This window comes from Oryx dammah, unplaced genomic scaffold (assembly GCF_014754425.2).
Source record: "Oryx dammah isolate SB20612 unplaced genomic scaffold, SCBI_Odam_1.1 HiC_scaffold_8, whole genome shotgun sequence".
Taxonomy (NCBI): domain Eukaryota; kingdom Metazoa; phylum Chordata; class Mammalia; order Artiodactyla; family Bovidae; genus Oryx; species Oryx dammah.
The window spans coordinates 31,830,995-31,852,988 of record NW_024070192.1 but is presented as its reverse complement, the minus strand read 5'-3'; the positions used below and the strand labels follow the sequence as shown (position 1 = coordinate 31,852,988).

The window sequence follows — 21,994 nt, the reverse complement described above, 5'->3', positions numbered from 1 at the left end:
CTCCAACTCATTTCTCTTTCTATTTATTTTATTGAAGTATGATTGATTTACAATGTTGTGTTAGTTTCTGCTATACAGCAGAGTGATTCAGTTATATGTACACATTCTATTTCATATTCTTTTGCATTATGGTTTATTACAGGATACTGAATAAGTTCCCTGTGCTGTACAGTAGGACCTGTTGCTCATCCATCCTCTATATAATAGTTTGCACCTGCTAACCCTGAACTCCGATTCATGCTTCCCCCACCCACTCCCCCTTGGCAACCACAAATCTCTTCTCTGTGTCTGTGAGTCTGTTTCTGTTTTGTAGATAAGTTCATTTGTGTCATGTTTTAGATTCCACATATAAGTGATATAATATGGTATTTGTCTTTCTCTTTCTGACCCAGATCACTTAGTATGATAATCTCTAGGCTCATCCATGTTGCTGCAAATGGCATGATTTCATTCTTTGTTATGACTGAGTAGTATTCCATTATAAATATGCACCACATCTTCTTTATCTATTCATCTATCAATGGACATGTAGGTTGCTTCCTGTCTTGGCTATTGTGAATAGTGGTGCTATGAGCATTGAGGTGCCTGGATCGTTTCGAATTAGAGCTTTGTCTGGATATATACGTAGGGGTGGGATTCACTCCAGTTTATTTCTCCTTAGAAAGAAATATTTCTCCTTTTCTAGGAAATGCTTTACTTGCTTGAACCTAGATTTCTTATGTCTTGAACTGTAATGCTCTCTACCTTTAGTATTCATTCTTCTGCCCACCCTGCCTTCTGCTCTGATGCAGTTTCCTCTGCAGTGTCAGTCAGCATCTATGAGGCACACGCTGCATCCGTCAGCATCCCTCCTGAGAACCTAGCCTGACCCCATCCTCCTTTCTCAGGGAGAGGTTGCAACATCATATTTCCTTCATGGGTTAACTTTGTGTTCCTTTCAAGCAAGGGTTACATGCATTAGATAGGAATGGATCTGATACACACATACAGGCATCTCTCATTTCATTGTGCTTCACAGATACTGCATTTGTTTTTTGTTTTGTTTTTCAATTGATAGTTTATTGCAACCTTGCACTGAGAAAAGTCTAGCCATGCAATTTTTCTCTTGTCAAATTTTTGGCAATTCTTACAATATTTCAAACTTTTTCATTATCATCATACTTTGTATCTGTGGTCTTTGATACTATTGTGAAAAGGTAATGATTTCCTGAAGGCTCAAGTGATAGACAGCATTTTTTAGCAATAAAGTATTTTTAATTAAGATATGAATATTCTGTTTATAGACATAATATTGCACACTTAACAGACTAAAGTATAGTGTAAACATAACTGGGAAACCAAAAACTTCGTGTGACTGACTTTATTGCAGTATTGGCTTTATTACTGTGGACTGGAACCAAACCCGCAATATAGCCAAGGTCTGCCTGTAATAGAAGACTCTTCATAACGGTGCAGTTTTTCTCTCTGTGTTGTCTTCATTCCCATTCATGATGATAAGAGTGGTCCTTGCATATTATTAAACATGATTTATATCTGCTCTTCTTTATTTTGTAGGAAAACCTGGGTCTTTTTTCAGCAGATTCAACTTCTGGTATCTGGAAAACTTATGTCAACTACATTGACGATATGTTGCTGGATGGATTCTTTCTTGCCGTTGAGTGTTCCCTCAAGTACCTCCTGGAAAATACTGGTATTTAGTGGCTTATGGATGTGGGTTATTACTGGGAAGGTAATAGTCATAGCATCTGTTGAGTGACAGTGAAGTGCCATTGAGTGCTCTGTGACTTTTCCCAAAAGGTGTGAACATTTTGTGAAGTGTACACAGTAAAATAGAAAAGGCATTGTGTCTGTAAATTGTTCAAAGATAAAACACTTCTCCCTCTCCAAAAGCCAGATGCTAAACCAGGCTCTAACACAGTGAAACCCGTAGCCAAGGTAAAAACGTAAAAGCCGATTTACTCTAGGGACTTCCCTGGAAGTCAGTAGCGAACACTTTGCACTTCCTGTGTCTGGGGCCTGGGTCTGATCCCTGGTTGGGGAACTGAGACCCACACACCTTATGGCATGGCCAAAATAAATAAGTAAATTTCATGGTTTAAGCCGAATGCACTCTATCTCTGTGGCCTTTTGAGGACACAGGGAGTTTGTAGCAGCTGGCTTATGTAGAAGAAACAGATGTTTTTCTGTGTAAAAAAAAAAAAAGAGACAAGAAGCTGGGGATGAGATAGCGTTCAGACGGGAAAGGTATATTAAGGAGGCAGTGGGCATTCTTTGAAGCTGTTAAAAGATAGCTAAGGGCTTCAAATTTATGGTCAATACACAGGGCCAAAGATTTTGTAGTAAAGGTTAGTAAATGATGGGATGGAAAGGGGAGAAGAGTTCAAAAATAAAGTTGAATTAAACCTTTCACATTCTGGTAGATTCTGACATGCTCAGCAAGACTGAAGGAAGAGGTGAGTATGAGGCGAGATGAGAGCTTAAGGCGCTGAGTAGAACCCAAGGAGAGAAATTAAATGCAGAGTTAGAATAGGTAGGCTGAGACCAGATCTGGGTATCCAGCCCCTGTAAGAAGCTGACGATGCAGAGAGGAGCAAGGCCAGCGCTGGGGTAGCTCCACCCCATGGTCCTGGTAGGTGGAGTGATTGAGGTCAGAGGCAAGGTCTCTGCTTTCATAGTACAAGGAGACACAGAAGCAGGAAATGGGCTCAGGCCTAGTCAACAAGGTGGGAGATCACCTTCTGGAACCTTGGGCAGTGAACACAGGTGCCGAGACTGGAGAGCTGGTTCCTAGGGACCAGTGCCAGTGGCACTCATCTTAGTGAACTGACCCAACCTCGTCTGATGGAGCTCGGAGACTCGTCACTCAGCTCTCCTCTAGAAGTCCTAGGAAGATGCTTCAGCCACACTTGAGTGTGGGCACTGCACAAGGGACTTGCCCCAGGTCAGTGTCTGTCCAGCCTTCTGGATCGGGGCTGTCTGATGTGTCACTCGTGGGAAGGAGAGCCAGGGAGCAAGAGGGTGAGGACAGGGGATGGTTGCCAAAGTCATCTTCCCTCCATGGAAGGAGGAGGAAGGGAACACACGCCCTCCACAATGCATCGGCAGTTAAGGGGCAGGAGCTGGCCTTAGTAGCCACCTGAGCTACGGTTGAAATGAGAAGGTGCTGATTATCAAGGGGAGGTGAAGGAGCCTGAGAGAACAGCCTCTAAGAGGAAAGCCGCCGTGACCCTTCACCATCGCCCAGCTGGACAACTTCAGTCACCTGGTCCATCTTACCATCTCCACCTCTCACACTTGGGCAAACCGGTTAGTGCCATTCCCATGGCTTGGTCTGGCTTCCCAGCCACCTCTCAGAATCCAGACCTTGCCTGGGTTAACTGCTACCCACTCCATCTGGAAACATTCTTCCTTTTCTCAACTCTTACAGAGATTCGCTTGTGCCAAGGGTGTGGAGCCACCAGGGCCATCCAGTTGGTACAGTAATTGTGTTGGTATTGCATCTGACATAGGGATCATGGTCTCCTGTGGAGTTTTCCAGATGGCGCTAGTCGTCAAGAACCCGCTTGCCAAGCAGCAGATGTAACAGATGCGGGTTCGATCCCTGGGTCAGGAAGATCCCCTGGAGGAGGGCGCAGCAACCCACTCCAGTATTCTTGCCTGGAGGATCCTGTGGACGGAGCAGCCTGGTGGGCTGCAGTCCACAGGGCGACAAAGAGATACGGCTGAAGCAACTGAGCACACAGCACTCGCCTTCTGCAAAGGTCCCAACTCTGTCTGTGGACTGTATTTCTCTCTAAATAGAGCTACTTCTTGAGAAGAGGGAGGTTCATGAGGGAGGGGAGATATATATATATAATTATGACTGATTTGTGTTGTTGTATGGCAGAAGCCAACACAGCATTGTAAAGTGATTATCCTCCAATTAAAAAAATTAAAGAAATAAATCCACTTCTTACCTAAAATATATATGAATAAGAAAATAAGTGGTTATTAATAAGAGTCTAAGCATTTATCTTGTACTTGGAACATCTTGTTCCATATTATATTTTGATTTAAATTTAGCAAGGCAGTTTAGTCTAGCAAGTAATCAGGGATTTGTTAATTATTTATACTGTTTTTAAAAATTTTATCACTGCAGGACTACAGAATTAAAACAAGTCCTGTTTTTACAGAAAAGGAGCAGATGGGGAGGGATTGTGACTGCCCTTTTTTCCCAAGCCTACACGACCTTGGACAAGCACACCCTTGTTCCCCTAGTGGCTGCCGATGGAATTGCCTCGTTTGTGCTCAGGATGATGTCCGCCGCTTCTAAGAAGCTGGCTTTGCAAAACCAACACCTTCTCAACCAGAGGCCGTACTGCCCCATGGGAAGCTTTGGGAACATGGAAGCATTCTGGCTTGGGTTGATCAGTCACAGGACGTGCCCTCTGAGGACAAGGAGAGTAAATGCCCTGCCATGCCCTGATGCCAAAGCTCCAATATTTTAGCCACCTGATGTGAAGAGCCAACTCATTGGAAAAGACCTTGATGCTGGGAAAGATTGAGAGCAGGAGGATAAGGGGACAACAGAGGATGAGATGGTTGGATGGCATCATCGACTCAATGAACATGAATTTGAGCAAAATTCAGGAGATAGTAGAGAACAGGGAAGCCTGGGGTGCTGCAGTCCATGGGGTCACAGAGTGGGACACGGCTGATCAGCTGAACAACAACAACAGCAATTCCAGGACGGCCATGGACAGGGAATTAGCCTGTTCAAAATGCCAGCGGTCCGTCCCCCTGTTGATCAACGCTGCAGGACTGCCACCTTCACCTTTTCTGGGGTTTTAGCAAAGTTTATAATTCTGTTTCCTCAGACCGGAACAGCAACTCTAAAGGAAAGAAACGCTCAGAGAGCTTTCAAATCAGTGTATTTTTGCCACTTACACACTCTCTTCTGTTTGTTTTCTTTGTATTTCAGAATGTAAGGCAGGACTCACCCCGATATTTGAAGCCCAGCTGAGCTTAGCTATCCCAGAACTGGTTTTCCGTCCGTCGCTGGAGCCTGGCGTGAAGGGCGGCTTCTATGACCTGGTGGAGGGTCTCGTCACCAGCATCTTTAGCATAGCATCCTTGGTGCCCCGGCTTTCTCCTGAGAACGGCTCTCCCCACTATCAGGTACTGGCTCTGCGAGCATCTCGCCTGCCCTCCCACCAGACCTGAAGGCCCCTGTGAAATGCTAATGTCACCCTTCCATTGCCATCTTGCTCCCCCAGGTGGACTTGGAGGCCAGGGCTGACCTGGCGGGCCTGCGGGCCGAGCTGATGGGGCGGGTACAGGCCATGATGGCCCTCTGCGGCGACTATCGGAGCACCCTCAGCCAGTATTCCTACCTCTACACGGAGGACCGGAAGGAGGCTCTGGGCCAGTTTCTGTTGTACGGGCGCGTGCTCACAGCCGAGGAGATGGAAGCCCACGCCGAGGACGGCATCCCAGAGAATCCTCCCCTCCTGCATCAGTTCAGGGCGCAGATTGACTCCTACGAGAAGCTCCATGAGGATGTGTGCAGGCTGGAGCCCGTCCAGGTGTTTGACAGCTGGATGAAGATCGACGCGCGGCCCTTTAAAGCGTCTCTGCTGAATATAATCAAAAAGTGGAGCCTCATGTTCAAACAGCATCTAGTGGACCATGTCACACACAGGTAACAGGGTCCTTCTAGCTTTTCTTCCAGCTTCCTGGGCTGTCGCGAACACCATGTTTTCAGTCGATTTGACATTTCCCCTCATATGTTCATTGGTTAAGTGAAAAGTTAGAACAGCTAGATGGAGGTTCCAAGCTTTTGGACACCAGCAGTAACTTTAGTCCTGTCCTCTCGTTTGTCCATCAGGCCTGGCCTCTTCCTGTTTTGTTTTCTATCCGGCGCCCAGTGTCCAAAAGGCACTCAGTACGCAGTAAATACTGTTCGAGACAATAATAGCAGGTCAACCCTCCCTGCACAACTCTGACTGCGAAATCTCTTTAAGCCTGAGAAGCAGAGGGTGTCTAATGGGCCTCTTAGATTTTATTTCTCCCATTTACTCCTTGTCTCAGATTATCCAGCTGTGCAGGATGGAAGTCCCTAAACCTACACGCCCCTGATGCCTTTTTTTTTCCTTATAATTTTATTTATTTGTGGCAGTGCTGGGTCTTCACTGCTGTGCGGGGTTTTTCTCTAGTTGCGGAGAGTGGGGGCTGCTCTCCGGCTGCAGTATGAGGGCTTCTCACTGCAGTGGCTTCTCTTGTGGCAGAGCAGGTGTGCAGGCGTCAGTAGTTGCGGCTCTGGGGCTTGGTACATCTGGGTGATAAGCTGCTTCACCCCATGCAGGGTGGGGTGGGCACAGGGAGAGGGATCCAGCCAGTGATGGTTCAGGTTGAATGCCATCAGAGAGCCCCTGTAATTGCCCCGGTAGACACCATCAGGGTTGAGCATGGGTGTGACCTTGAAGACCAGGTGTTCCCATAGAACATGAGCAATAGAGTGCTGGCTTTTGAGGAAGTCAGTGATCCCCTGACAGACAAATGAAGAGGGCGTTTCTCCTGGGTGGACTTGTCCTGTGATGAATACTACCTTCTGCTTCCTCCCAAACATTGTCCTTCTCAGAACTCTAGCTGTGCAACTGACTGGATCTGAAAGTCTGCCTGTTCCCCCATGGACTTGGACCCCCTCCCAACTCCACCAGCCCAACACTAGACTCTCAAAGCCTACTGCTGGGCCTACAGGTAGATGAGATACACTTGCCCTTCAGTGTGGCCTCCAGACTCTTCCACCCCTGTCCTCTCTCAAAATTACCATCTCCACTGAGTTCTACCAGACGGTACCAACTGCCACCTGTCTCGGCTGCAGTCACTGGCCAAGCTCTTAGTCATGCCGCCCCTTTGTTGAGGGTCACGTTGTCTGGCTCAGTCCCCCTCTCCTGTCCTTCTGCTGATAATCATCCTCAGTGACTCAGCATCCACAGGGTGTCTTCATCACACCTGCCTCTTGTTTTCTCGACCTCTCTCTCCAATGCCTTTCCCTCCCTGCCCCCCTGTTCTGTGCTGTGCTCTTGGTGGAGTGGAGGGAAAGGTGAGCAAATTCATGGCTTCCCCTTCAAACTCTCAGGATGAAGCATGCTGTCCCCTGACCACCACCTGGGGTCTTTCCAGCTCTCTTACTTGGCAGCACTGCTGTGCAAACTTCTTCTGACCTGTCAGTGTTTCCAGCCCACTATTCCCAACACTTGATCAGGACGGCTCGGTGTTTATCACCGTTGCTCCCCAGCCCTGTCCCCACCTTGTAAAACCCCGACTGTCTGAACTCAGCACTCCACGTCTGTACCTGAGCAATTCATCCTGATGAAGGAGAAACACACCAGTGTTCTGACCAATCTCAGGTTAAATTTATGAACATAAACCTCAAGCAAGCCCTGAACATTTTCACGTATGCTTCCCGACTCCTCCAGGTGCTTTTTTCCCTCTCTTCCCTTAAACCTCAAATATCTTGTCTGCCCTTTTAGACTCACCTCTCATTTCCCTGGAAAATAGAACCAATCACCAGAGAACTCACTCAGCTTTTCACCAATAAATCTACCAACCTACCTGCATTTGAAGCCGTACGTTCACCTACCTCTTTTCTTACCGTGAATAAGCTGCTTTTCTAACTGTAGCCTTCTTCTTCTTATCTACTCGAAGACTGACCTCCTTAAACTCTCCCTTCATTCATTCTCCCCATCATGCAAATATATTGTCCTATCCAGCCTCGTAAAAAAAGAAAAAAGAAAGAAAGAAAGGAATACCATCCCAGGAGTCCTTCCGCTATGGCCCCCTTTCTGTGTACCCTACTTCACAGCACAGTTCCTCAAAAGGATCTCTATACTTGATCCCTATACTTTTTCTGTCTTCCGTCCTCTCTCTTCAAGAAGTTTTATTATAAAATGTAATATACATAACATTTAGAGAAAAATATTAAAACAAATACTCAGATTTTCCTTATCCAGTGAAGAAACAGGACATTAGCTACATTTTAATATTCCCTTATGGAAGAACTTGTATGCACTGCCGTATTTAAAATGGATAACCAACAAGGACCTACTGTATAGGAACTCTGCTCAATGTTATGTGGCAGCCTGGATGAGAGGGGAGTTTGAGGAAGAATGGATACATGTATATATGCAGCTGAGCCCCTTTGCTGTTCACTGAAACTATCACAGCATTGTTAATTGACTATAGTGTGTGTTAGTCGCTCGGTCGTGTCCGACTATTTGTGACCCCATGGACTGTAGCCTGTCAGGCTCCTCTGTCCATGGGATTCTACAGGCAAGAATACTGGAGTGGATTGCCATTTCCTATACTACAATACAAAATTAAACGTGTAAAAAAAATAAAAGTTAAGTTTTAAACAGTGTGAAAAATAAAATTCCCTTATGGACTCTTCCCTGATTAAATCCCTCTTCCTCCCTGCCAGTTGTTAGCCCTGCCCTAAATGTAATCTAATTCTTTTTTCATGACTTATATATGCATATATGTGTATATATATTTGTACACACAGATATACATATATTGAGATTTGCATTTTAAAGCTATAAAAATGAAACAATGTTGTATGACTGTATATCTCTCTGTGTCCTGTCTCTCTCTCTCAGCATTGATGCTTGAGATTCATCCACGTTGAGAGTGTAGCAGTAGCTCCTTTATTTTCCCTGCTACAGAGTATCACATCATCTGAATATGCCACAGTTTATCTATCCATTCAGTGCTTGACATGGCTGGTTCAGATGGTTTCATACCACAGGACTGCGATGAGTTCTCTTCTACAGATATCACAGTGTATTCAAGCCAGCATCCCTCTAGGGTATATGCCTGAGAGTGGAATTGCTGGGTCACTGCATGTAATGCCTGCTCTCTGCCAGGTGCCTCAGCCATGTGTGAAGATTCCTGTAGCCCCACATCCTGGACATCTTTTGATACAAACTGTTTAGTGCTGGCCCTTCTGGTGGAAACTTAGTGGTATCTCATGGTGATAAATATTTTACATTACTCTATGAATAAAGTAGCTCAGCTTTCTGTGCTTTTGGATGAGTCATTGTGTTTCCTCTTCTTTGGTTATTCATAGCTCTTGACCATTTTTTATTGGACTATATCTTTTCCTTTTTCATATTTGGAAGTAACACATATTTTAATTCTTTGGTAGCTGTATATATTGCAGATTTAGTCTCCCATTTTGCAGCCGGTCTCCCCTCTGCATTTATGGTATATTTTGATGAAGGGTTCATTTTTATGTAACCAGATGTGTTCATCTTTTCCCCTGTGTTGTCGTCTTTTCTCTTGTTAAACAACCCTTTCTTGTCCTGAGATCCTAGTGATACTCTCCATGCTGCTGCTGCTGCTAAGTTGCTTCAGTCGTGTCCGACTCTGTGCGACCCCATAGAAGGCAGCCCGCCAGGCTCCCCCGTCCCTGGGATTCTCCAGGCAAGAACACTGGAGTGGGTTGCCATTCCCTTCTCCAGTGCATGAAAGGGAAAAGTGAAGTCGCTCAATCGTGTCCGACTCTTTGCGACCCCATGGACTGCAGCCTACCAGGCTCCTCCATCCATGGGAGTTTCCAGGCAAGAGTACTGGAGTGGAGTGCCATCGTCTTCTCTGATACTCTCCTATATCCCCTGTCTTAATATGAAACTGTCCTAATTATCATAGCTCTGTAATAAATCTTAGCTTCCTAGGTGGCTCAGTGGCAAAGAATCTCCCTGCCAATGCAGGAGATTCGGGTTTGATCCCTGGGTCAGGAAGATTCCCTGGAGAAGGAAATGGTAACCCACTCCAGTATTCTTGACTGGGAAATCCCATGGACGGAGGAGCCTGGAAGGCTATAGTCCATGGGGCGGAAAAGAGTCAGATACAACTTAGCGACTGAACTACAACAATAAATCTTGACATCTAGCAGTGGAGTCCCCACGTTTTTCAGTCTCATTAGGGATGTCTCAACAATTCTTGGCCCTTACTATTTTATATACATTAAAAATCAGTTTGTAGAAGAAAAGATTCCATTGAGATTTCGATTATATTTGCCATGACTATAGTAGAATTTTCTTCTTCATAGTATTGAGTATGCCTAATGGACGTGAGTCTGAGTGAACTCCGGGAGTTGGTGATGGACAGGGAGGCCTGGCGTGCTGCAATTCACGGGGTCGCAAAGAGTCGGACACGACTGAGCGACTGAACTGAACTGAAGAACATATTATCTCACTCTTTATCTTCTTTAATGTCTTTCAATGAAATTTTATAATCATTACCTTTAAAAGCATTGTCACATCTTAAGATTTATTCCTTAATATTTTATTTTTTGTTTCCTAGGATAAATCATATTTCAGAATCCTATTTTCCACAGAAATGAATTGATTTTTGTACATTGATTTTGTATCAAGGAGCTCTACTAAGTAGCTTGTTAATTCTAACAATTTATTTGTGTACTCTTTGGGATTTCCCATGTATATAATCATCATCTACAAATTTATGGAAATTTTATTTTTTCCTTCCCGTTTTTTTTAATGCATTTATCACTATTTATCTGATCAGCCTGACTAGGATTGTCAGTATAATATTGGATAAAGTGATAATAAGTCCTTGTCTTGTTCCTGATCTTGAAGGGGATACTTTCAACATTTCATTACATGGTACAATATTCTGTGAGTTTTTTTTTTTTTTATGGATTCTCTTTATCTGATTAAAGATGTAAACTTCTATTTGTTAAGAGGATTTAGCATAAATGGTTATAACATTTTCTCGAGAGCCTTTTCTAACTCCATTAACATAATTCTGTGTTTTTTTCCCTCAATATGTTAAAGTTGTGAATATATTTTTTGGTTTCTAATACTGACCAATCTATCGTTACTAAGATAAGCCAAACACAAAATATTGTCTTTTTCCGTATATCCATTTGTTGGTTTTATTTGCAGATATTTTATATAGCACTGACATGTCTGTGTTTGCTGAAACTGGCTTTCAGTTTTCCCTTTCTATATTGTCTTTGTCTGATCTTGCTCTGTGGTTTTGCTAGCTTCCTAAAATGTGTTAGGAAGTAATCCTTCTTGTTTATTCTCTGTAAGAGTTGGTGTAAGATTGAAATTCGCTGATCCTTGAAAGTTTGATTTAAATCTCCTATTGGACCATCTGGCTTGGTGTTTTCTTTGTGGCAGGATTGTTACCTGTAATTTTTCTAATGTTTATAGAAAATATATTAAGTTCTATTCCTAAGTCATATTTTTCTAGGGTGTATTATTATTGTCATGAAATTTGTATTATTCTCTTCAGTTCAGTTCAGTTCAGTTCAGTCGCTCAGTCGTGTCCGACTCTTTGCGACCCCATGAATCCAGCACGTCAGGCCTCCCTGATATTAGGGATGTTCCTCTTTAGATTTCTATTCATTTCTATTGGGCTTTCTGGCTTCTTAATTAATCTTCCAAGTGATTTACAAAGAGTTACCTGATGAACCCGTTGATCTTACTTATTATAATTTGATTTTTATTTTGCTAAGTCTTTCTTATGTGTTTATTATTTCCTTCTACTTTCTTTGGGTTTATTTTCTGTCCTTTGACTAACTTAAGATGTGTGCTTTGCTTATTCATCTTTTTTAATGTAACACTTAAAGTTATAAATTCCCTTCTAAGTACAATTTTATCTACATCTCACAGGTCTTAGTATGTAGATTTTCTTTATAATAAAGCTCTAAATATTTTTAATATCCATTAAGATATGCTTATACTTTTAAAATCTTAAAACATGGATTCTTCTAGTTACATTTCTGTTATTAATTTCTAACAATTCCATTGCAGTCAGATAAAGTGATATACGTAATATAAGGCTTCTGAAATTTGTTGAATTTGGTCAGTTTTTATAAATATTCTGTGCACATTTTAAAAGGATATGTATTGTATAACTGTTGGATATAATGTTCTGTGCATGCCTATTGGATCAAACTTGTTTTCTTCAAATCCACTGCAACCTCACTGCCATTTTTTTTGGTCTGCTTAATTTATCAATTACTGAAATAACTGTTAAAAAATCTTCCACTTTGATGGTAGAGTGTCAACTTCTTGTACTTCTATCCCTTACTGTTTCATTTATTTTATGTTATATGATCATACAGAGTTTGACTTTTTGTATCTTCCTGGAAAATTGAATATTTTAGCCACACATTAAAAATCTTTTATCACTGGCTATATTTCTTGTGTTAAAGTGTGTTTTGTCTTGTATTAATATAACGAAACCGCTTTCCTTTGTGTGACATTTGCCTGGTGTCTCTTACCTTACCCTCTGGCTTTTGATCTTCCTGTGCTTTTGTATTAGAGGAGAGCTTCATAATTGGCATGGAACTAAATGTTTTATCTACCTTAATAGCTTTCTTTTAACTGGAGGGTTTTCCTCATTAATGTCTATTGTGCTATATTTGAATTCATTTGTACCATTTTATTGTGAGCTTTTATTTGTTCTTTTTATTTTTCTTGCCTGCTTTTGGATTGAATTTTTTTTTTCATGTTTTCTTTCCTTTTTCCTTTTTCCTATTCCATTTTTTCCCTTCTACTAATTTGGATGTTGTGCTATCTAAGTCTTCTGTTCTAATAGTTAACCATAGCTATTCTTAAAAACATTCTTAAAAGAAATAAACTAATCAGTACTGTTACTTTCTTCACAACCAATCCAAGGACTTCAGAATAGCTTGATCTCACTTGTTTATCCATCAAATTATTTCCTATAATTCCAACTAATTTCAATTGTACTCTATTACTTATCTAAATTCCACAAATTATACTTTATTTTTATACACTAACTGTTTATTAAAATTTACCAACATCTTTGCTCATTCCATCTTCCTACATTACTGACATGCTCTCTGAAGTACAGCCATTAGAAGGCTCATTAAAAGGTTCTTTTGGTGAAACTCTCATTCTTTCTTTGTCTGAAAATACATGTATTTTGCCTTCATTCTTAAGAAAAATCCATTTGTAGAAGAGAGAATTCTAGGATAACATACTTTTAGTAAATTTATTGAAAATATTATTCCATTGTGTCCTGGGTTCATTTTTGGTCTTGTATGGTCCACCAGCCTAGACTTTTTTTTTTTTAATAAAATTCTGTCTTTGCTCTTCAGCTAATTTTAATATTTTCTTTTTCATTTCTGGTAATCTGCAGATTCATATTGAAGTACTTATGCAGGGTTTTAAAAAAATCTTAATTTCACCTTGAGTAGTTGCGCTTCCATGATATTATATTTGGTGTCTTTCATTAATTCTAGGAAATTCTCAGTCAGGATGTCCTCAAAGATTGCTTCTTGCCCATTCTCTCTATTATAGCTTTTTGGCCCTCTTATTGCACTTTTAAATATCCCCCATGTCTTTGAACAGTTTTCATAGTTTTCATTTTTTTTTTTGTCTTTCTTCACTGCAGTTGAATAACTTCTCCACTTTTTTCTTTCTTTTCTTTTTATTTTTTATTTTTTTATTTTTTTATTTTACTTTACAATTCTGTATTGGTTTTGCCATACATTGACATGAATCCACCATGGGTGTACATGCGTTCCCAAACATGAACCCCCTTCCCATCCCCCTCCCCACAACATCTCTCTGGGTCATCCCTGCATACCAGCCCCAAGCGTGCCATATCCTGCATCGGACATAGACTGGCAATTCGATTCTTACATGATATTATACATGTTTCAATGCCATTCTCCCAAATCATCTCACCCTCTCCCTCTCCCACTGAGTCCAAAAGTCCACTATACACATCTGTGTCTTTTTTGCTGTCCTGCATACAGGGTCATCATTGCCATCTTTCTAAATTCCATATATATGTGTTAGTATACTGTATTGGTGTTTTTCTTTCTGGCTTACTTCACTCTGTATAATCGGCTCCAGTTTCATCCACTTTTTTCAAACAGCAGTCTAATTCTCTCTTTTAGTTTTTCTGAATCTCCTGTTTAATCCATTCATTGAGCTTTAAATTTTCATTATACTTCCCAGTTTTAGATCTTATATTTGGTTATTTTACAATTTTGCTTACTCATTTTAATACATTCTCATTCTTTGCTGAAATTCATTTTTAAAAACTTACTCATTTTTCAAGTTTCAGAATAAGTTTACTAGATCAGTGGTAAGGAATTTACCTGGCAATGCAGGAGATGCAAGAGACATGGGTTCTATCCCTGGGTTGGAAAGATACCCTGGAGTAGGAAACGGCAACCCACTTGGGTATTCTTGCCTGGAAAAACCCATGGCCAGAGGAGATTGGCAGGCTACAGACCATAGGGTCACAAGGAGTCAGACTATGACTTATTGATTAAACAACAACAAGAGCTTGAGGTAACTGTTGATTTGTCAACGAATAATGGTTTGTTTCTTCTTGCCATAGATCAGAGTTAACATAAAAGCCTATGTAAAATTATGAGCTTCTTTCTCCTGGAATTGCCCACTAACATAGCATGACGTGATCATTTTTGCATTGCTAGAACAGATATTAAAATCTTCTCTTCGTGAAATAATGCCACCATAGGCCATAATTTTCCTGTTATCTGCTTCAGTAAGTTTTGTCACTTCTTGAATCCATCAATCAATACAAAGGTCCACACGTTATCATAGATTCTGGGCATATTTGAAAAGCCACTGAAGTTGTTTCCATTCCTGACCAATGAGACAATGCTGAATTTATGCTTGAACTTAAAGGCAGGTTGGGGCCGGGGAAAGGGTCTGGTGACCTGTTGAGAATGTAAGAGTTTATCTAGGCTTCTGAAGGGCAATTCCTGAAGAAATCATTTCTATACTGACTGATACATTATGCTTAAAAGGAAGAAATTGTTTTTCTTGGTCAATCTAGAATAGATGTCTGAGAAATAACAGGAAAAGCATTTGTTCCTGGTACGTGGGTCAGAAACAATAAAGCAATTACCTAAATAAGAACTCTTTTGTCCTTCGACATATCAAAAGTTACTAGCTTATATTATGCACCTGAATTCCAATACCTAAAATCTTCAGAGGTTTAATACAGCTGTTTCTGCTGGTTCCCACTCGTGGTGACCTTTTTCCTTGTGCATGTCGTAACTTTCAATTATAAAATCATGTTCCTTGGAGCTTAGTCCTTTGAGGACTGGATTCTTGCTTCATTCATCCGGAAAGGATGTTAGTTTTTTAATTAAATCATGAGTCCCATCTAACTCTCACAATAACCAGTGAGAAAGAAGTGGTCTTTCTAATCTTACAGATGAAGAATCTGAGGCTCAGAGATATTAAATGACTTGGCCACACATCTAGTAAGTGTCAAAATTGAACCCAAGTATGTATGATCCTATAAGCCATAGTACTTATTTTCCACTTTCTAAAAAATAATTTCAGATTCACAAAGTAATTTGTAATATATTCACTGTGAGATTATTTCACTTTGAAATGATTTCACTCTGAAATAATTTCAGACTTACCAAGAAAATCTGTAAAAGCAGTACAAAGACTTCTCTTTTACCTTCACTCTACTTTCCGAAGATGTTACCTCGGTAACATCCAAGGTAACCATGGTGCAGTCATTAACACTAGGAAGTTAGTATTGATGTAGAAGGTGTAGCTAGTTTGCAGAGTTATCCACATTTCACCAGTTGTCCCAATAATTTTGTCTCCTGTGTCTCCTCCATCAGGGAAGGCTCAGTCTTTGTCCTTTGTGACCTTGACACAACTGAAGAGGGTTGTATCTCATCATCGGGCTATGGAGAGTTTTCCATAATAATAGCTATTATGTTGGGGAAATAAATTCTTTTGAGGAGTGGAAGGGGAATGGCTGCTCACATTCTGTTTGTTCTCCATAGCCTGGCTGACCTTGAAGCATTTATTAAAAACAGCGAAAATGGCTTGCTCAAGAAAGTCAAAAAAGGAGATTTCCAAGGACTGGTTGAGATTATGGGGCATCTGATGGCTCTTAAAGAACGACAGAGCAGCACCGATGAGATGTTTGAGCCTTTAAAGCAAACAATTGAATTGCTGAAGACCTATGGACAAGAATTGCCGGAAACAGTGTTTGAGCAGCTGGAGGTCAGGGCAAAGTTTATGTTTTCCTAATAAAGGAACTAGGAGGAAAGTTTGGGGATTTCAAAGTGAGATGGACATGGTGAAGTCAATGGAAACCAGGGCTCATGATAACGTGGAATCCGTGTTTTGGAAGCGAATGTGCTGCATGTGTATAGCGTGGACCGCTTTCTTAACACTCAGTAAACATGGAGAAATATGGGGAAACTGATGTGGATGAAGTGTGTGTGGTCTTTTTCCGGAGTTAGGGATGAGCCACATTTTGGTTCAGAGAGGGGAAAAAAAAGGAGGTTTGAGGAATGTTATAATGATCTAAGAGGAAATGTGGGGCGTATAAGAAAATAACCAGGCACTGTTGGGAAATACAGAAGAGGGTAAGGCTTCCTGGGGCTTCCTGGGTGGCTCAGGAGTAAAGGATCTGCCTGCAGTGCAGGGGGTGCAGGTTCGCTCCCTGGGTCGGGAAGACCCCCTGGAGGAGGGAACGGCAACTCCCTCCCCCTCCAGTATTCTTGCCTGGGAAAGCCCGTGGAAAGAGGAGCCTAGTGGGCTGCAGTCCACGGGCTCGCAAAGAGGCGGACATGACTCGGCAGCTAATCAACAACAACAAAGTTTACTGAGGAGAAGTTGAGAGCAAGGAGGATTGTGCTGGGTCAGAAGCCGGTGGCCGTCGGGAGAGGGGGCAGCCGGGGAAGGGGGCCGTTGTAGACGACGGCAAAAAGCGCTGTCACGTTTGTGGGCCAGAGACTAAGAGGTCTGAGCGTGTCCAGCCTCGGGTCCGGGGTCGGGGGGAGCAGAGTGGGGTCTGACCACGCCGGGTCTCCTTGGCAGGAGCTGCCTGAGAAGTGGAACAACATTAAAAAGACGGCAGTTACCGTGAGGCAGCAGGTGGCCCCCCTGCAGGCAAATGAAGTGACCCTCCTGCGCCAGCGGTGCACGGCCTTCGAAGCAGAGCAGCAGTCCTTCCGGGAGCGATTCCGCAGAGAAGCGCCCTTCAGGTATGGACCCAGGTCGCCAGCACGGCTTCCTGTCCTGGAAACACAGCAGCATCTTAAGTCACGGGTGACCTCCCCATGGAACCTGTGTATTTTCTTAACAGAAGACCAGTTACTCTTCTTCCCTCCCGTTTATGTCCGCCGGTTAGACCCGGTGCTCATGTTCACAGAGTCCTGTTGTGGCCTGTGTGGGATGAACAAAGGCTGTACAAATACTTTAAAAAATATCTAGAAGCTTCTATGTCTCCAGGTCTATAAAGGGATTGTGTGTGGTAAAATTACTCATCTTTTACTAAACTGTTAGTATTCTAATTTCTCCCAGACTCCTATTCTATTGGTTTTAAAAAAGTGACTGAGGGAATTTGAAAATAATTTGCGGGGACTTATGTGGTGGTCCAGTGGTTAAGACTCCACACTTTCAATGCAAGAGGGGTGGGTTCACTCCGTGGTCAGGGAATTAAGATCCCACATGCTGCACAGCGTGGCAAAAAAAAAAAAAGAATTTAAAAATAATTTTGGAAGGCATTTCAGTAGCCTAACAGCAGGATTCAAGGTGACAGATTTGCTTTAAGGTGTCCTTTCTCTGCTTAGCAGTTAGTGCTCAGGTAAACCCTGGCTTGTGGTCAGGGATCTTTACATAAACAAGGGGTGGGGTGGATAACACAAGACCATTCACATGGGCCCGCGTGCACACACACAGCCCATTTTTCAGGGGCTCCTTCCCATTGTAGGGAAGCCTACAGGGTCTGCTCCTGGTCTGCTGCTCAGCGTCAGACGCTCCAGCCAGGGGCCAGTTCTGGTGGCCCTGTATCTACTGACAGGCCAGCTGAAGCAGACCCTCTCCCCTCGGTCCAGCTCCAGGGTTTGCTTTCTGTTTCCCCAGCTGGGCTTCCTGCTGGATCTCCTCTCTATAGTTTTGTGTAGACATGCCTGGAAGTCTCCAGACTGAAACATGCCCTGTGTAAGGAACCAGGAAGCTTTTTATTTTCAGGTTACTTACAGAAATCTGACCTTAGGTGATACATGCTAAAGTGACCAGTGAGGCAAGGAAAGAAATCCCACACCTTTATCAGGAGTTAAGGTGACATAATGATGAAGCACACGGACCCTGGGTGTAGCAAGCCCTCTTAGCCAGTCCACTCCTCGCTTGCTGAGTCAGGGCAGTCGCTTACTCCAGGGCTGTCACTCCGTGCTGTGTGTCCTCATCTGTACAGTGGGGGTATTAGTAGTATCCACCTCGGAAGGCTGTTGATAGGATTAAGTAACACATCTTCGCAAGCTTTTAGCGCAGGACCCAGCACCCTGGTAACCAGCCATCTTGGTTTACCTGGCCCTGTTTTGGTTTTGGCACCAAAAGTCACACATCCAGGGAAGCCCCTCTGTGTCAGGCAGACTGAGACCCTCGGTCACCCCACCTGGCGCACAGTAAGGGCCTGCTGCTGCTGCTAAGTCGCTTCAGTCGTGTCCGACTCTGTGCGACCCCATAGACGGCATCCCACCAGGCTCCGCCATCCCTAGGATTCTCCAGGCAAGAACACTGGAGTGGGTTGCCATTTCCCTCTCCAATGAATGAAAGTGAAAAGTGAAAGTGAAGTCGCTCAGTCGTGTCCTACTCTTAGCAACCCCGTGGATTGCAGCCTACCAGGCTCCTCCGTCCATGGGATTTTCCAGGCAAGAGTACTGGAGAGGGGTGCTATTGCCTTCTCCGCAGTAAGGGCCTAACTCTTATTATTCATTATCAAACATATATGAAGCAGCTGGTCTCCAAAGCATCATACCTGGGGCAGAACGAGATGAGTGTGTCAAGAGACAGGGAAAGGGACTTCTCTGGTGGTCTAATGGTTAAGACTACATGCTCCCAGTGCAGGGGGCATGGGTTTGATCCCTGGTCAGGGGACTAAGATCCCACATGCCTCATGACCAAAAAATTTTTAAAAATTAAAAAAAATGAAGTACAGAACTTGAAAAGTCTCATACAGATTTATTTTTAAAAAAGAAGACAAAAGGAAAAATGTATAAACTGTATTTAGGATAAATGTACAACATAGCACTCTAAAGCATTAAAACCACCTGGGAGATTTTAAAACTTCCACTGTCCAGCCTCTCTTGCAGACCAACTAAATCAGACACTGGGGATTAGACCGGGCATCAGTAGTTTTTAATGCTCCCTAGGTGACTCTGATGTGCAGCCAAGTTAGAGACAGCCACCCTAAGGGAAGAAACTGGGGCCCTTTTAAGCAATCACACCAGGGCGTATAATTCCAAATGACTCTGCATTCCTTTAGATTTATAGCAGTCCACAACCTTTTTGGCACCAGGGACCGATTTCTTGGAAGACAGTTTTTCCGCAGACCGGAGGTGGGGAGAATGGTTTCGGGATGATTCAAGCACGTTACATTTATTACTTTATTTCCAATCTAATGCCATCAGTGATCTGATAAGAGGTACTAGTCCCCAGTCCGGATGTTGGGGACCCCTGCTTTTAAAATAAGCACCTTGGGAGCTATACCCTTGTTCCAAAGAAGCATCTATTGTGCTAAAACATTTGTGGAACTCCTTTGGGGACTATTCCTTCCAAGTCTGAAGCACACCCCTCTGACTCTCCTTTGGATGTGCAGTTGAGCACAGGATCAGAGCTGGTAAGGCAGGCAGGCAGTGAAGCTGGGTATTTCTGGGCAGTGCTAACAGTATCCACACTAGGGCAACAGCCATGAAGGTGATGATATCTTTGCATCATCTGTCTCTTTGTTGAAAAATTTCAAAAGAGGAATTCCAAATATGTGTGGTGAGATCTATTTCCAAACAGGCTCCCGAAACTGCCTGCACAGAGCAGCACTCTTTTTGCCGCTGTGTTTCTGTGTGTCTGTCAGAAACTTTGATTTCCCCTTCTTAGTTACATCACACCTTGTGTATTGATCAGCTCTTTTTTTTTTTTTTAATGTGATAGCTGCTTTGGTTTTTCTCTCTTTGAATTTGTATCTATCTGCTGGCTATGAGGATATTACTACCCTTAACTGAGTCTTCCAAATTCACATTTTTTGTTTTTTTGAATTGGAGGACAATTGTGTTACAAGATTGTGTTGGCGTCTGCCATACAACAGTGTGAATCAGCCACGAGTGCACATATGGCCCCTTCCTCCCGAACCTTCCCCCACCCCTACCCCGTCCTACCCCTCTAGGTTGTCACGGAGCACTGAGTTGAGCTCCCTGTGCTGTACAGCAGCTTCCCCCTGGCTATCTGTATTATACATGGTAATGTATATACGTCAGTACCATTCTCTCAGGTCATCCCACCTTCTCCTTCCCCTGCTGTGTCCAAAGTCTGTTCTGTATGTCTGCATCTGTACTCCTGCCCTGCAAATAGGCTCATGAGTACCATTTTCCTAGATTCCATATATATGTGTTAATATACAAAATTTGTTTTTCTCTTTCTGACTTCTGTCACTCTGTATAACAGACTCTAGGTTTATCCAGCTCACTAGAATTGATTCAAATACATTCCTTTTTATGGCTCAGTAATATTCCATTATATATCTGTGTATATCTTTATCCATTCATCTGCCGACGGACATCTAGGTTGCTTCCATGTCCTGGCTATTGTAAATGGTACTGCTATGAATATTGGGATACATGTGTCTTTTTTTAATTATGGTCGTTTGTTTTTCTGGTATTTGAGCTGCATAAGCTGCTTGTATACCAAATTCACATCTGTTAATTTAACATGCAGATGAATCTTTGCAAGAGACTTCTTTGAAAAGAACTGCTCACAGCAGTGCAGAAAGTCAAACATGACTGCAATCTTGATGTATTCCTCTTCTTGTCAAGAAGACTATCAAGACTAGAGCAGAATCATGGATTTATTACTGAGGGCAGTCTTTGTGGGTGTCAGCACATGGGTTTACTTCTTAAGTTTCGTGTGCACGAATGTGTGTGTTTAAAGTGTTTTAGACGTTGTGTGTGGCAAATGAGTTCTGGTTCCTTTGCCTTCAGATCACTCACAAAATTCTAAAATGCATCTTGCTGAAGGCAGGTGTCTCTTCCTGATTAGATTACAGGGGAAGCTCACGTTGATCTTGTCTTTGGGAAGAAAAGGATAGTGTGGGTCGTGTTTGGCCTTTGAAGTCTAATGGGTACAGCATGAAGTCAGGTCCCTAAGGGTGAAGTTCTTTCTCCGTGTTTAAGTTGAGTTTTTCTTCCTCCTTCTATTCTTAACTTGAAGCTATGTCAGCATATTCCTAGCTGAGCTCTCTCAGTAATCAGCTAGATCATTGTAGCCAGATTCAAGCACTTCTCACAACTCTTGAAATTGGAGACTCATTCTCCACGGTTGAGTGACAGGGATGCTCCAGGCTTCCAGCAGCTCTCTTGTTCAGGCTTCCTGGCTTTAAGGAATGGTACCATGTCATCTAGTCGGCTTACGCATATCAAGACCAGGATAATTCAGGGGTTTCTTGGTAAAAGCATTTGGTCCCTCTGAGCTCCAGTTCTTTGGAGACCATCAGTGTTTCTAGCTGCCCAGTCCCCAGATTCTATGAACGGTGGGAAGGACTGTCTTGAAGACACTCTCCCATTGGGTGCTATCCTGCATGACAAGCATCAAATCAAAGCTTTCCAGACAGTGCAGCAAACGTGCCTTCATCTTGCTCATGAAGGGTCTCCTGTCCCTTCGAAAGCTGAAGGAAAGGGCAATGTTAATAACAATCTCTCAGGGATGTATCAGTATCCTCAGACACTTCATTAATTCAATTTGACCTTGTTCTTGCAGTTGATTTGACTCACTCACATGGTTCAGGCTTCCAAAGAGCAGAAGAAGTATGTTCTCAGCACGAAGTCAGCAAAAAATAACATGTATTAGGATATTCAGATAATATGGATTCCCTGATCTCAAGGACTGACAGACTTAGGGTCAGTTTCAAAAATGAGTAACTGAGGACTTCCCTGGTGGTCCAG

General features: G+C 42.8%; 1 protein-coding gene across 2 annotated transcripts in view; it reads left to right on the top strand.

Annotated features, from left to right (window-relative positions):
- DNAH9 (dynein axonemal heavy chain 9) overlaps positions 1-21,994 on the top strand; it is a 284,846-nt gene that overhangs the window by 56,395 nt on the left and 206,457 nt on the right. For both annotated transcript variants that reach the window (XM_040243337.1, XM_040243338.1), the window contains 5 exons: positions 1,555-1,690; positions 4,961-5,157; positions 5,256-5,680; positions 15,836-16,058; positions 16,881-17,047. In XM_040243337.1, coding sequence (XP_040099271.1) covers positions 1,555-1,690; positions 4,961-5,157; positions 5,256-5,680; positions 15,836-16,058; positions 16,881-17,047 — 1,148 coding nt within the window. The remainder of the gene's footprint in view (positions 1-1,554; positions 1,691-4,960; positions 5,158-5,255; positions 5,681-15,835; positions 16,059-16,880; positions 17,048-21,994) is intronic.